The sequence below is a fragment of the Mustela nigripes genome, chromosome 2 (genome assembly GCF_022355385.1).
Source record: "Mustela nigripes isolate SB6536 chromosome 2, MUSNIG.SB6536, whole genome shotgun sequence".
NCBI lineage: Eukaryota > Metazoa > Chordata > Mammalia > Carnivora > Mustelidae > Mustela > Mustela nigripes.
This window is the reverse complement of record NC_081558.1, coordinates 124,662,679-124,677,801: the sequence shown is the minus strand read 5'-3', so window position 1 is coordinate 124,677,801 and position 15,123 is coordinate 124,662,679. Positions and strand designations below refer to the sequence as shown.

The 15,123-nt window shown below is 41.6% G+C and overlaps 1 protein-coding gene across 4 annotated transcripts in view; it reads right to left on the bottom strand.

The window, feature by feature from the left end:
* Nucleotides 1–15,123, bottom strand: part of TNIK (TRAF2 and NCK interacting kinase) — a 378,721-nt gene that overhangs the window by 37,998 nt on the left and 325,600 nt on the right. For 2 of the 4 annotated variants that reach the window (XM_059391550.1, XM_059391552.1), the window contains 3 exons: nt 6,299–6,462; nt 4,175–4,272; nt 3,294–3,317 (listed from right to left, as the gene is read on the bottom strand). In XM_059391550.1, coding sequence (XP_059247533.1) covers nt 3,294–3,317; nt 4,175–4,272; nt 6,299–6,462 — 286 coding nt within the window. The remainder of the gene's footprint in view (nt 1–3,293; nt 3,318–4,174; nt 4,273–6,298; nt 6,463–15,123) is intronic. The other 2 variants (XM_059391551.1, XM_059391553.1) reach the window with 1 other exon arrangement.

Genomic DNA, 15,123 nt, shown 5'->3' with positions numbered 1-15,123 from the left:
AGTTTACTTGGTAACAGCTTAGACGGTGAGACATATTTGAGACTCCCAAGGTAACAATAATGAGTAACTCAAAGGTAATATCCCAGTCAAAGAAAATCAATCTCCCATTGCCAATGGTCTACACGCTTAGCTGCGGTTTTGTTCCTTATCCATCCTCTCTGGAAGAATTTATAATAGCAAAGTTATAGAATATAGACACGATCTAAAACTGACACCACTGGGTTCAGATCCATTTTCATACATTTTAGTTTCTGACAATACCAATTTTCTCCATATAATGAGTTCTCGTGGTAATTTATTGCTTGGCTGTCTCAAGCCTCGAGCTAAAAAGTATTAAAAAAAAAGAAAAAGAAGTGCTATTTAGCATGAAAATATTTGAGAAATGTATAGTATAACTAAAAAAGAAATACAGCAAAATGATAAGTTTTTTTTTTTTTTTTAAACTATGGAGTAAACAAATATGAAGATAGGAGGCTCTTAGCCTGAGGCTTCTTTGCTAAAACACTTCTTAGAATTAATTTGATTCGTTTTCATTAAAAAACCTCTTATTTAATCTGACAAGTATGCATACTTGACCTAAAAAGGTGCTCTTTTAGGTCTCTTTTTAGAAACAATGTAGTTTATTTAGATTTTAGTTCAATATTTTGAGCTATTAAAATAAAAGTTAAAAATCTTTAAGCTGGTCTTTATGTACGAAAATAATTTATTTCCCTTTTAGGAAATCTTAAGAAATGACCTTGGGAAAGTTACTTGACTTCAGTATCCTCATCTGAGAAAAAAAGGGTTTAGACCACTAGCTATTATTCAAATTCTCTCCAATCTGTGGGTGTGCTCTGGAATTTTCCAGATTCTTACGTAGTAACAAAAAAATAGTGCTAAAGCCAGTGTTCGCTTTTGTATTTCATCTTCATGTCATATGTTTAATCGTGCTAAAGTAAAAAGGATATTTATTTTCAACGATTATGTTAATCACAGACTATATTGCACAATCTTATAGTCCATTACAAAGGAATGCCAAACTAATGGACAACCCTCATATGGATGTTCATGAAAAATCAAACGATTAGATTATCAATAGCAAGCAACACTTTTTTCAGAGTTTTGAGTCTTTTCATTTCAATTCGGGGTTATCTAAATGGCCAATCAGTCACTGTAGAAGGAAGTGATATCAAAACCTATGAATGAAGATGGGAGAGAGGTTTATTGCAAGATTTCTCAACTGTGGCACTAATGGCATTTGGGGCCAGATCACGCTCTATGATGGGTTGCTCTCCTGTACATGGGAGGACGTTTGGCAGCCCTTCTCTGCTCTACCCACAAGACACCACTGGCACTGCCTTCCCCCCTGCCAAGTTGTGACAACCAAAACTGTCCCCAGACTTTGCCAAATATCTTATTAGGGGGGATGGGGAGAGGCGGGAAAAGGAGAAGAGGAATCATCCCTGGTCAAGGACAGGTAGAACAAAGTAATACTGTATATTTTGTGATTTAGATCAGTGACATTCAAGGGTAGATAGGATTATCAGAATTACCTGGAGGGCTTTTTCCAACCACACATGGTTCCAGAGATTTCCGTGCATAGCTTACATCCCCTCAATTACTTATACTTCCGTTAGCCCCTGTGGTCTCTGTCCAGTGCATGAGAGTAAAACCAACGAAATAAAGCCATTTTTAAAAGCCTAAAATATCCTGGGTTTACCAGATGAAATCCATTTCCCCATGGCAGTCACCTTCAAGCTAATTTCTGTGCATATGAGATTCCCCTAGAGTTATACACCCACACAACCATTTTCCTAGCAGCCATGGCATCAGAATATCATTCTCTTTCTTCAACAATTTGGGAGAAAATTGATACAAGTTGTGATAGTTGTGTTCTTCTGACTATTTTATGAGGGGAAGGGCCAGGCTGTGTCAGAGAACAATGAACATTCCCTTTCTATAAATGCTGTCTACACACCGTCAACATGGAGAGTCTCACTTTTCTTTTTTTTTCTTTTTTTTTTTTAATATAATTTTTTATTTTTTATAAACATATATTTTTATCCCCAGGGGTACAGTTCTGTGAATCACCAGAGGGAGACAAACCATAAGTGACTCTTAATCTCACTTTTCTTTTAAGAGCAGCAATCCTTTACCTGAGAAATAACGTTCTAAATCACTCTGAATTTAGGTAAAGTGTCCTAAATTTTGAAAAAGTGAGGCTCTTTGATAAAGATCAGATGCATAGAAAACTGTTACTTTCACCTGCCAAAATGGCTCCATGTCTCCAGCCCAAACGAGGACGACCTCTTGGCTTTACACTTCATAGAATGCTCTCACACATGTGACCATGAATGATCCTAATCAAGCTTGTGATTGAGGCAGAGTGGGCGTCTTTCTTCCCAATGTATACAGGAAGAAACTGGCCCAGAGAGATTCTATGAGACTGGTCCTGGCCAGTTACTTCTTGGGGGAAGGGCTAGAATTTGAATTTGTTGACTCTAAAGCCAGTGCTTTTTCCATATCATTTCACAAAAATGGTGCTCAGCAGAGTACAGCTATAAAGCCATAATAGTAGTCTTCAGATTCCATGCAGTCAGGACTCTTGGCAAGGCCTGTCTCTTAAAAACAGCATCAACAACTATGCTGTGTTCATGCAGGTCTGACAAACAGCAGAAAGGCAGTCATCCTTCTAAGCAAGCTACCTAAGATTGACAAAGCCATATATTTTTCTAATGGAAAAATGTCTCCACAGATAAGGAAATAAAGTCACTTAACTCGCCAGGATTCATTAACTAAAGTTGATGTTGCTGCCGATGCTGTAGTTAATGTCCCACAAAACGAATCTAACAATACCCAGTAACTCCTTGTTCATAAATCACACACTATAAATTCAGAGTGCTTTAGCATGACGTCTCTCTTCTTTGTTAGTCAAACCATCAATCCCTCCCCCGCCCCCCGCACCCCCGCCCTGCACAGCTGGGGTGTACAGGTAAAGGGCTAGGCTTTGCTACTGGAAGATACTGGGATAAAAAACTATGAATAACACAGCGCTAATGCTTATCTTTAGCCAGACTGGAACACTGGAAAAGAGACATTCTGCCTTAGAAGGAAGGTCCCTAGAAATTCCCACAAGTGTCTGAGGGCCTTGGGCTGGCTGCGGTTGAAGGGGCTTGGCTTCCAGCAGACCACACTCCAGAGGACCGAATTTTAAATCTCTGACCCATCAGGCCACCTCTCTGAATGTCAACATCAGGAAATCAGCTTAATATTTACATCTTGTGACAGCATGACCAAGAAAAGGTAATACTAACCTCATCTATTGCTTTCTTATAGCTCTGAGAGAGGAGGAACCCAATCCAGAAGAATCCACAGGTGAAGGAAAAGCCAGAAGAAAGGCAGCAGGTTAGACACACAACGGGAACTGTTAGTACACAACCACTAAATGCCAAAGAGCAGAGAGAACCTCAACCCTGAAGGGGGCAAATCCCCTTTGGGATTATTCTCGCTCTGCCCCCGAACTTTAATATGTGTAAACCAGAGTAAACCAAAAAGTCCTCATATTTATTTCATGGAAAAGGTTCTCTGAAATTTTAAAGAAAGTAAGTGGATAGTCACTCCTCCCAAATTAATTTCCAACTTTCCCAAATGTCAGCTTTTACGCTTATTTCTTTTGCCAAAGCTATTTGGGGTCTGTCATGTCTCAGTGAGGAAGATAGATTTCGAGTTGTCAGGCCCCTTGACAAACCATGCTTATCACATTTGGATCCAGAAAAATACAGTCCTGAAGGCATGAAGAACAGCAAAAACTACATTAATTCATACAGAAAATAATGTAGGGAGAGGGCGGAGCAGACAACAGAAAGCCACAGAATGTGCTCACATCTCCGTAACTGCAGCTCCACATTTTTTTGTCAAAGCTGCTGAGTAGAAATTATGTAATGATAGGAGTTATTTCTCCCCCTTTTTTATTCTCTAAAGTAGCATTAACGATCAGCAAGATGCCTAAAGGCAGATAAGCAATCCAAAATCTCTTCAGTTCTTTCCTGATCAGGTATGACTTCCTTCTGGATGCTTCTAGCATCCACGCTTCTTCTTAATCTCAGTGAAGTTTTGTTTCATAGTCATGAGTGTATCCCCAACCACTTGATCCCACAGCTTCCCTGGCAACTCAAGAGAGTTCAAAAGCACTCACAGCTGGTCGACTAGGTCGGGTAATGTCTCTGGATTCTTCTGGCTTCACCTTGGAAGGCTCATGGGGGAGCACAGGAGATCCTTCCGACTTACTATTGGCTAGACAGAAAAACAGAGGCCAAGAAAATTAATGGCTATCACAAAGTGTTGACTCCAGTCCCACATTCTGTGGTGAGTCACCCTTCAGGATTACTCAGGGGATACGTCATTCACTTAGGCAAATCCTCAGACACATCTGTGAAAACTGTTCATGTTCAGGCAAAAGCATTCAGGCTTGTGACCTGGAAGTCACTTTTAATCATAAGGAAAATCAGCAAGCACCACTGCCACGATCATTTACTGAGAACTAAATGTGCATCACACTCAATGCTAAATGCCTTCTACGTCAACTGTCTCATAGGATTCTTGCTCCCACCCAACATGTGGCACTCTTTTCCCATTTTACAGTTCAATAGACTTTGAGAAATGGCATAGTAGCCTAAGGTCCTGCAGAAATTATGGGCAGAGCTGGGATTCTGTCTGGTTTGTCCAAGTCCTAGTCTCAGGTACTACACTAAACCAAGCTTCTGTGTTAATATTCTATGCTAAATTTCTTCTTTTACCACTTACCCATTAGAATAGGTCATTTTGATGGCACAGAAACGTATTATATTTGATGGAATGGTTTTTAAATGGGAGGCAGGAGTTGTCTGGGTCCTTTAAGGAAGAAAGAATGAGTGGGGATAGGAAGGAGAGTGTTGGTGACCAAGGGAAGAGCCCCAGGACAGAAGTACAGAGCAAGCGGGGTGGGGGGGCTCCCCAAGTTCCAGAGTGAAGAGCATCTCTCCGATTATTTATAGGTAGAGAAAATCTATCTGGTATAGGGCAGATTCTTTTGTTGTAAGGTCTTTCCTGGGCAGAAACACTCTAGGGAGACAACAGTGTTCTTAACCCCGAGAACCTAGAGGCCAAAGGAAAGATAAGAATTAAACCCAAACCAGGTCGGAGAATTAAAATGACACCTATAATTTCAGTTTTCTTTAGTTTGCTGTAAGGATATTGAGTGGCTTATGAACAGAAAAAAGATAAGCCAATGGCAGTTTTCTAAACTAAGCAAATTTATATTTGGATGAAAGCAACAAAAGTGCACATGACTAGGGGCTGGGCCAATGACGTGTGAAGAACACATACAGGAGCAGCCGAACTCCAGTCCAGAGACAAGAGTATCGCATGCCAGGTTTCAACCTTTTCAAAATGGACAGTGATTTTACTTATTTAAAGCCTTAAAAAGATACTAGGGAACCAACTCTGGTTGTGCCCAACGAAGAGGCTAAGAAAAAAATAAAGGACTGGTGGTTTTTCTCAGGCAGAGTAATTTGTTAATATTTGTCAGATCGCACTTAAGAAAGTTCTCGTCTTTGTTGCGTAGAAGCAAAATTATCTTCTGAAGGAGGTGGTTCAGAAGAGTCAATTTTTCAGCAAGAAACAATGTGTTGTCATGTGTAATTAGCTGGCCATTCTGCTGTTTTCCACAAGCTTCTTCATTAATGAGAACTGCACAGTGATGAAAGACTTGAATAAATGGTCGGAGAGGCTCATTTTTTATTCCTCTTGAGTAGGAATAACCTGAAGAGTCAAATACACTTTTTAAGTCAACGGGTTTACTTCTTCTCTAAAGTGCATATGTATTCTATGTTAGTCTTTACAGAATTTCACTTTGAGAGATCCCTAGTATTATGAACTATATTCAGAATACCAAAGAGGGATGAGTGGCGTAATGGGAAAAGAGGATACTTGGAGGTACATGAAACTCGAAACAGGCAACAAATGGAAATGGTAATCCAGGTGACTCATAAGTGATGACCTTTTCAAATAAGACCAATAATCTATGATCTTCCCGGAAAACAACATCACCTGCAATGAGAAAAGATTTAGTCCAAACTCTGATGTCACACATGGGACTGGGGATGGTGGTTCTCTCATCTAAGGAGACCGAGGCTAAGGGCAGTTAGAGGACTCTGTAGCATCGCACAGTGGTGGCCACGCCAGGAGCAGGAGGGCACAGAAGTCTGGAAGTGAGCTGAGTCCGTGCCCATCACTCTCTGCCCGAGGCGGCGCTGTCAGGGAAAGGCAGGGGAAAGCTTACCTCGAACTCTGGTCCGTTCACTGGATCCCGCTTGCGATCCAGGCTGTGAGCCTCCTTGGGAGCTAGGCTGGGAGCTAGGGGTGCTGGAGCTGGAGGAACTGCCACTGCTGGTCCTCTGCAAGGGACTCTCCAAGATGGGCTCAGTTCTGCGGAGGTCAGGGTTGCTGTACGGAAGGCAGAGCACCGTGACTACACCCTCCAGACCTCGCCATTCCTAGACACAAGCACAGTCCAGCCCCACCCCGGGTACAGAGGAGCAGCCAGAGCCCTTGTGTCACCCTGCACAGAAAGGGTCACTGGGAATGACAGTCATGTCCTTCTCTGTGGAGCTCCCAGCCTGATACTGCTGATGAGATGAACTCCTGACCCAGCTCCTGGGTCATCACACTAAAGTATTAGCTCTGAAATGGTGCTCTTCAAAGGAGGCTTTCTTTTAAACCCTTATTCCCCTGTTCATTGTAAAAACAAAACAAAACAAAACAACCAAGCCTTGAAAAATAATAGAAGATTTTAAAAAGGTGGGGGCGGTGGAGAAAGCAACATATGCGATCTCTGACCCAAGAGAAATCCAGCTATATTTTACTATTTGGTGTAGTATCTTCTAGACTTTTTCCTCTTGTATATATGGAAACATGCTACGCGTTCAGTTTTGCAGCTTGCTTTTTCCCCTTAACATTGCATTGGGAGCAGCTCCTTAGGCTTGCAAAAACAATAATGGCTGCTTAACAGTCAGTACATGGATGAATTAGTTGAACCGTTCCTCTACAGCTGTATATTAAGGTACTGCCAGTACATTGGCCTGACACATGACACTGAAATGAGTATCTCTCCAGGCACACAAATACCCATCCCTACCTCCTTTCCGGACCTGGAATTCTTGGGTGGAAAGACATGAACTGGGATGTATGTGTTGCATATGTTTGTATGTGAGCATGTAATGGTTTCACCAGTTTTTGCTGAAGTGTAGGAAATAATCCATCTTACTGAATTGTTAACCACACTTTATTATGAGCAGTTCGCTAATTTGTTTTTTAAAAAGTATCTTGTTTTAATGTTGTTTTTAAACATTACTTTTCAAAGAAGACATCTAATGGCCAACAGACACATGAAAAAGTACTCAACATCACTCAGCATCAGGGAAATACAAATCAAACCCACAGTGAGATACCACTTCACCCGTCAGAATGGCTAAAATTAACAAGTCAGGAAACTACAGATGTTGGCGATGATACAGAGAAAGGGCAACCTTCCAATACTGTTGGTGGGAATGCAAGCTATTTTTCACTTTGGAAAACAGTATGGAGGTTCCTCCAAAAGTTGAAAATAGAGCTACCCTATGACCCAGGAATTGCACTACTGGGTATTTACCCTAAAGATACAAATGTAGTGATCTGAAGGGGCACGTGCACCCAAATGTTTATAGCAGCCATGTCCACAATAGCCAAACTATGGAAAGAACCTAGATGCTCATCAACAGACGAATGGATAAAGAAGATGTGGTATATGTATATATACAATGGAATACTACGCAGCCATCAAAAGAAAATGAAATCTTGCCATTTGCAATGACATGGATGGAACTAGAGAGTATTATGCTGAGCGAAATAAGTCAATCAGAGAAAAACAATTATCACATGACCTCTCTGATATGAGGAATTTGAGAGGCAGGGCAGGGGGTTGTGGGGGGTAGGGAAGGAAAAAATGAAACAAGATGGAACTGGGGAGGGAGATAAACCATAAAAGGCTCTTAATTTCATGAACCAAACCAAGGGTCGGTGGAGGGGGAGTAGGGGTAGGGTGGCTGGGTGATGGACATTGGGGAGGGTATGTGCTATGGTGAGTGCTGTGAAATGTGTAAGCCTGATGATTCACAGACTTGTACCCCTGGGGCAAATAATACATTATGTGTTAATTTAAAAAAATAAACTAAAACGAGAAAAAAAAAACATTACTTTTGAGGGAGAATAATTTTATTCACATTTATTTACCATTTATAATTCTTCATCTGTCAATTGCTTAATCAAGGTCTTTGCTTATGTGGTCAGTGGTACATTCATATTTTTAAATTTCTTTCAAGAAGTCTTTATGTACTTTGACTCTTATCAAAGGGAGGTGTGTTTTAAAGAATTATTATTAAGCCCTAATTCAAGAACAATACTAGTGGTCCCTACTTGTGATGAGCCCTTACTGTATTATTCACTTTGATAGCTTAACTGCCCAAACGGTAGTTATTTATTTGCTCATTCAGTTGGTCATACCCAGCACTGGGTCAGGCATCTGAGAGACGATGATGAACAAGATACAGCCCTTGCCCTCCGCCAGTGTGCCAGTCACGCCCAGCCAATTTCATCCCTGCTCTACCTGCTGGGAGCCCGGGGCAGTGAGCAAGGGCCACCAGGGCCACTCTTGGTGGTCATGGAAGCTGTACTGGGACAGTGGTGGGGAACAACTGCTCAGGTTTTTATGATTTTGCTATAAAAATTAGCAGTCTCCTCACTCAAAGTTTCCAGAAAGGTCTTTTTAATTTATAACTCCTAGGCCTTTTCATTTTTCCTTTAGATTTTCACAATGCTAGGCCTAAATGGTTATTTACTGAGACCTGAAACCAAGAGCTCAAATCTGATGCCAGCCACCTGTCCCATGGATCCCTCCGTGTTTCCAGTGCCTTCTGTTCTCCAAACAGAACTGCACATCTTTGCTAACAGTCACCACAGTGAAAATGGAGACATGATTTTTAATGCAGGAAGTCCTGTTAAGATGTAATTTTACACTTTCATCTTGCTCCGCTCATTTCAACAATGTCAAGTGCACTCTGAACTGTGCTGGGTCTCCCACATTTCATGTATAAAAATGAAAATAATATGGTCTCTTCCCTTGAGACATTTGCATTTTAGTGTGCCAAAAATCTGGCCACAGAACAGCACCATTATAGTAGCAACTAGACCAAATAATTTTTTTTGAAAACACAAGATCCTTGCTTTTTGCTGAGGTCTCTGCCAAAAACATTTGGTCGAGTTACAAACATTTTTTTAAAAAAAAGATTTTATTTTTTTATTTGACAGAGAAAGAGAGAGAGCAAGTACATAGAGGCGGAGCTGGAGAGAGAGAAAGAAGTAGACTCTCTGCTGAGCAGGGAGCCCGATGTGGGGCTCAATCCTGGGAACCTGGGATCAGATCCTGAGCTGAAGGCAGACATTTAACCGACTGAGCCACCCAGGTGCCCTAAGTTATGAACATTTTTAAATATCGGTTTATTGGAAGACATGGCTGGTGGCCCTGAAAAACACATGTAAAAACAAAGATATCCCCATAACTTTTTAATTTTGATTGTATAAATGTAAACTTTATGTCAACATTTATCTTTTAAGTTCTTATGGTGAAGGACTTGCTAAGTCAACCCAGCAATATCACCAATTGCAGCAGAAGTAATTATCAAGTTTAAGGAAAATGTTTTAAATTCTCAATATTGTTAGAGAACTCCTCTGCACAGTAATTATTTTTGTGAAAACTACTATCATTTAATTGGCTTAAATAGATTTGGTTCCATACTAGAAACAGCTCTGATTTGGAGAACACCTAAAATGATAAATGTATAACATTTGCACAATATCCTACCTTTTGAATTCTCCTTAAATAAATAGTCTTATTGGGGCACCTGGATGGCTCAGTGGGTTAAGCCTCTCCCTTCGGCTCAGGTCATGATCTCACGGTCCTGGGATCGAGCCCCGCATCGGGCTCTCTGCTCAGCAGGGAGCCTGCTTCCCCCTCTCGCTCTGCCTGGCTCTCTGCTCACTTGTGATCTCTCTCTCTATCAAATAAATAAATAAAATCTTAAAAAAAAGAGAAAGAATCTTATCTTCTTTCATTCCCCAATAATAAATTCTTTCCCATGTTCTTCTTATTAAACAGTGGCAGTTTAATCAATTATTTAATTAACTATATTATTTTATCAATTCTTTATTATTTAATTATATAGAAATAAATTTTATTAATTTAATTTAATTAATTATGTAGGAATAAAATTAATAAAGTCCCCAAATACTTTTTTCTGAAAATTCTATTGCTAACCAACTGTATTGAAGACTGAGTGTGAGGGGCACACTAAGGCTTTTTGGTAGTTGCTTCCATTTTATAGGATGGTAATGTAGTGTTCCTTGAATAAAAAAAACAAAAACAAAAACAAAAAACCACACAAAAAATCCAGCTATGAGGAGAGGGTAACTGTGAGCTCTGAGATTTTTTCCAGCTGTTTGCGTGAACATAGCACTCGTTCAATCCTTTAACCAACACCTTTCTATGAAGCACCTACTTTGTGAGCCTCATTGGACCAGTATGAGGGATGGAGACAAGCACCGTCACAGGTATAAGGTGCAAGATAATTCTAGAGAAGGGATACATGCAGTGGAGAGCACAGTGGATAAGGCAAACCTCTGTTTGCTGTGTGTGAAAGGACCTTCATGTATTGTCAGTGTTTGGGGAACAACGAATGTGGTCCAGAGTGATTGAGGTGGGGGTCACCATGGGGACAGGACTTGACTGGGCCTTGGCGTGGGGAGCAGGAAGTCTGGGGGAAGGAGCTGAGCGAGGACACGGGGGCTGGGGTCTTCCCGGGGCTCGCCGGTATGGGGTGGACACCACTGTGAGGGAAGAGTAGGGAGGAGCACCACATCTGTGTCCGATTTCCTGGGAAGACGGGCTCATCGGAAGGGGCGGACAGTTGAGGCTGCAGTGCCTCTAATGCTGGACAAAGCACACAGACCTCCCAGGGTAGGGTTCCATCTGACCAGCTTGGGGAGAGAGGCAGGCTGACCAGATGGGAGGCCACCACCGTCCTGATGACAAGACCTGGGACACGGTTGTCAAGGAGGGGCACGGGGACTGGCAGAAGCAGCTGGATGTGCACACGTCTTCGATGGGACTCAGACCCTCTTTCTGTGTGAAATTAATTGGATCCCACGGGCATTAAATCCCTGACCTTGGCCTCATTAGCAAGAGTCCTCCTCGCTGGAGCTCACCAGCATGGGTGCTGGTCTTAATAGGCTGCTGTTTTTGCTGCTGGAGACTGAAAAAACTATTTCATTTCTATATAATACCACGTAGAAATCGGGAAAACTTTAAAATGCTTTTTCTACCTTATTAATTTTGGGGGGGGAATATAAGTATTTTGAGAAAATGTCATACCATTCATATTATTCTTTTCCTTATTGTGTAGTAACATGGTCTGGCCTTGGGGCCATGGGGTCTGAGATAAATCCTTGTAGAGGGAATTTTAGAAGGATTCTATGAAAGAACAGGTTTCCTTTGGTCACATATTAACTGTGACTACTCAGATCCAAATGTGAAAAAAAATTGAAAACATTCATATATATTTCTTTAAATGCTAACTTTTAGTCTGAACTTTTAGTTCAGACATTTGCCATCCCACAGACAATGCTGTTAGCTCTATAAAACACACAGTAAAGTGAAAATGTGGCAATTATTCCATTTACTTAAATCATATAAAAAGTCAAAACAGAAAATTAGGATTACAAAGTGATTTCTTGGCCCAAATATTGGGCCAAGTCTATAATTAACTGGCTGACTGCCAAAATTCACTCTACTTTGTTCTTTGATGACACAGCCAATGAGACCAAATGAGCCATGGGAAGAGAGGTTTGGGATGGATGGAGAATTATTTTTTGAAAGTAAGCATTTAGTCATTGGGTTTGGACTGGGTGTTTCTGGCTTAATTTAAATCTTTTCATTTTCTGAATATACTTGTTTGATCAAACTTTAATTTGCTTTAAAGGAACACATGAATCAAAGTTAAATAATAAAGTACATGGAATTTTTTAAAACAGTATTTTAAAAAATGAACAAGTCAAATCTTGACTTGGACTCAGACGATCACCTTGACAACATAAGGCAGCGGGGAGCCCAGACAGCCGGTTAAGGACCGCACAGCGATGTGCGCATGTGTGAGAAGGAAGGTCGGAACAGGGCTGGGGGTCCTGGGGACTGACAGTGCTATCATGGAGACTGCAGCCACTGGCGATGGGAACTGTCACGTGCACATAATAACGTGAGTACCAGCTCGAGCAGGGAAGTTTGGGGGATATAAATATGTCCCAGGGGACGATAACTTTTCAAAGGTCGTCAGTATCACAGGAGGAGAATCGATAACCACAGGATTAAGAGGGGCTACTAACATAACCACCAGATCGCTCGGTGGGAAGGGTGGAGGCAAGATGCTGTCTTGTCAGTCAGCCAATCAAGAGTCCTCTCTCCTCTGGGCACAGGAGGCAGCAATGCCAGCTGCTTCTGTGGCTAAACATGTAAGCACAGCAGGGTACTTAAGAGTGTGGACTTGGGTGCAATGGTTCAAGCTGGAGGTTCAAATGGTGGCTCTATCACTTAGGAACCTTGTCACCTTAGGGCCAATAGACTTAACCTGTGTTGGTCTCCATCTCCCTTCTATAAAATGGAGGTGACTACGGCCACCACCTCCCAGAGTTGTTGTCAGGTCATGGTCTCAGGGTCCTGGAATTGAGCCCTGCATCGGGCTCTCTGCTCAGCAGGGAGCCTGCTTCCCCGCCTCTCTCTGCCTGCCTCTCTGCCTGCTTGTGTTCTCTCTCTCTGTGTCAAATAAATAAATAAAATCTTTAAAAAAAAAAAAAGGATCATTTCAAGGAAAAGAGCTGGGTGGATAAAAGGAATACTGACAAACTCTAAGAAATACAGCTTAGACCATTATAAATTCCATTGTAAATGATTGCTTATTTCAAAGCAACCCCTTTTTATGGCTTTATAGATGGACAACTGCCTGAAAAATGGTACAAAAAGAACTGTGAGAACTTCATCAAGAGCAATAAAAACAGGAGAGTGTGTTTTACGGTAAAGCGCGCCACCAATCACAGCTCTGTTGTCTGTGCCCGTGTGTTTCCTTTACACACCGACTCAGGGCTTGGCCATGTGACTGAGGTTGCCAATGGGGCATCAGCCAAGATGATGCAAGCAAGGGCTTGAAAAGGTCTTGTTCACTGAGGGGAGGTTGTCCTGAGTTCGGCAAAAAGCAAAGATCAGGATGAAAGACCATGTGACAGTACAGTTGACCCATCAGCTCAGTGTAGCTGCATTAAGTGAGCCCAAGTGAGACCAGCAGAAAAAGTCATTAACTAAAGTCTAAAACTAAAACTGAAAGAATAAAAAAGAACCATAAGAAATAATAAATTGTTACTCTAGCAGACCACTGCGTTTTAGGGTGTTTTTCAATGAAGCAAAGGTGACCTAAAGCTATCTTTATCACAGTAAATAAACCAAATCCTACAGCTTTAAAAAAATGCAATCCAATCTAGAGTTGCAAAAATCTGATTCACATCTGAAGTGTTGGTCACTCAGAGATAGGTAATAACAAGAAGCAGAGTGTTCAGGGATGCCTGGGTGGCTGCTTCAGTTAAGAGTCTGCCTTTGGCTCAGGTCATGATCCTGGAGTCCCGGGATCAAGCCTAACATCAGGCTCCATGCTCAGAGGGAGTCTGCTTCTCCCTCTGCATCTCTCTCTGTGCTCTTCCTCTCTCTATCTCAAATAAAATATAAAATCTTAAAAAAAAAAAAAAAAGCAGCAGAGTGCTTTGTAGGATTACTGCACATGGCAGGGATGTGGATTTCCCATACCCCTCCCCAACAATCCCTCTGACTTTCATTGTAGGTAAATAATTATTACCTCTTAGCTCCCTCCCTCCATCCCTCAGAAAAGCAGAAAAAATGCTAGCTATCTCACAAAGTCTGCATTCTTTGGACAAAGTACAAATTTAAGTGGTTCTGGGGGAAAGGCTCAGTTTGACAAGCCACTGACCATCAAAGGCCAACTATCTTGGACCTAATGTCATTAAAATAACACTTCAGTGGGAACAAAGAGCTGCTTTTTTATTTGATTATATAATGACAGTGCTCTTTCTTTTTGGCTGATAGAAGGAAAAAAGACCGTGGAAATGACGCTTGATTTACCGGCAGCAAAAATTCCAAGCACCTGATCCAATGAATAGAGCCTGAGGGCAGGGTCCAAAAGATTAAGAAACGCTGATAATCAGGGGCTTACTGCTGCTGGAAGAGGGGGACTGAACAAAGTTCACACTGGCAATCCCAGGGCTGCTGTTCCTTTGGCTCCTGGGTCACAGAACACTCTGGTCTCCTCAGCAATGCCTAGCAACACCAGCTCAGGGAGAAGCTGACAAATCGCTGGGAAAAAATGGTACATTCGAAGCTTCCTACAAGTAGCATATACGCTCAATATGGGCTAACTTCTTTGTCCTAAATGGATGAATGTGCTTAGTACAGTTCTATCTTATTTAGGGAGTGACCTCTTCCTAAAGCTCTTCATGTGAAAAGGAAAATTAGAGCTTCACCATCAAAAGCATCCCAATATTAAAGATAGGTACAAATCATCCTAACCTTTGTTTCCAGTCTGTCATTCTTCCTAGTGAGGGAGAGTCCTTCTCTAATGAACACAGTGAAGAATGTAACAGCCTGCCCAAGCTCATCCTTTTCAGAGTCTCAGCAGAGACCACTTGCTATTTCAGTTGATCCTAAAAAGCAGTGTATTCATCATGAAAGATCTGAGGGAAGCTCACAGAACTAGAGCAGCAAATGGCATCTGTTACCACATAAATCAGCTCAGATACAGTCAAGATATTGTTTACTTCCCAGATTCTCCTGAGACCTCTACACCAACTGGTGGGGGAATGTGGTTTCCTGACTGTACGCATATCCATGGTTGATGGAAAATTCTAGGAGAGCACAGAGCAGCAGTGGAAGCATAAATGTATCTCAGTGACTCTCCATAATGC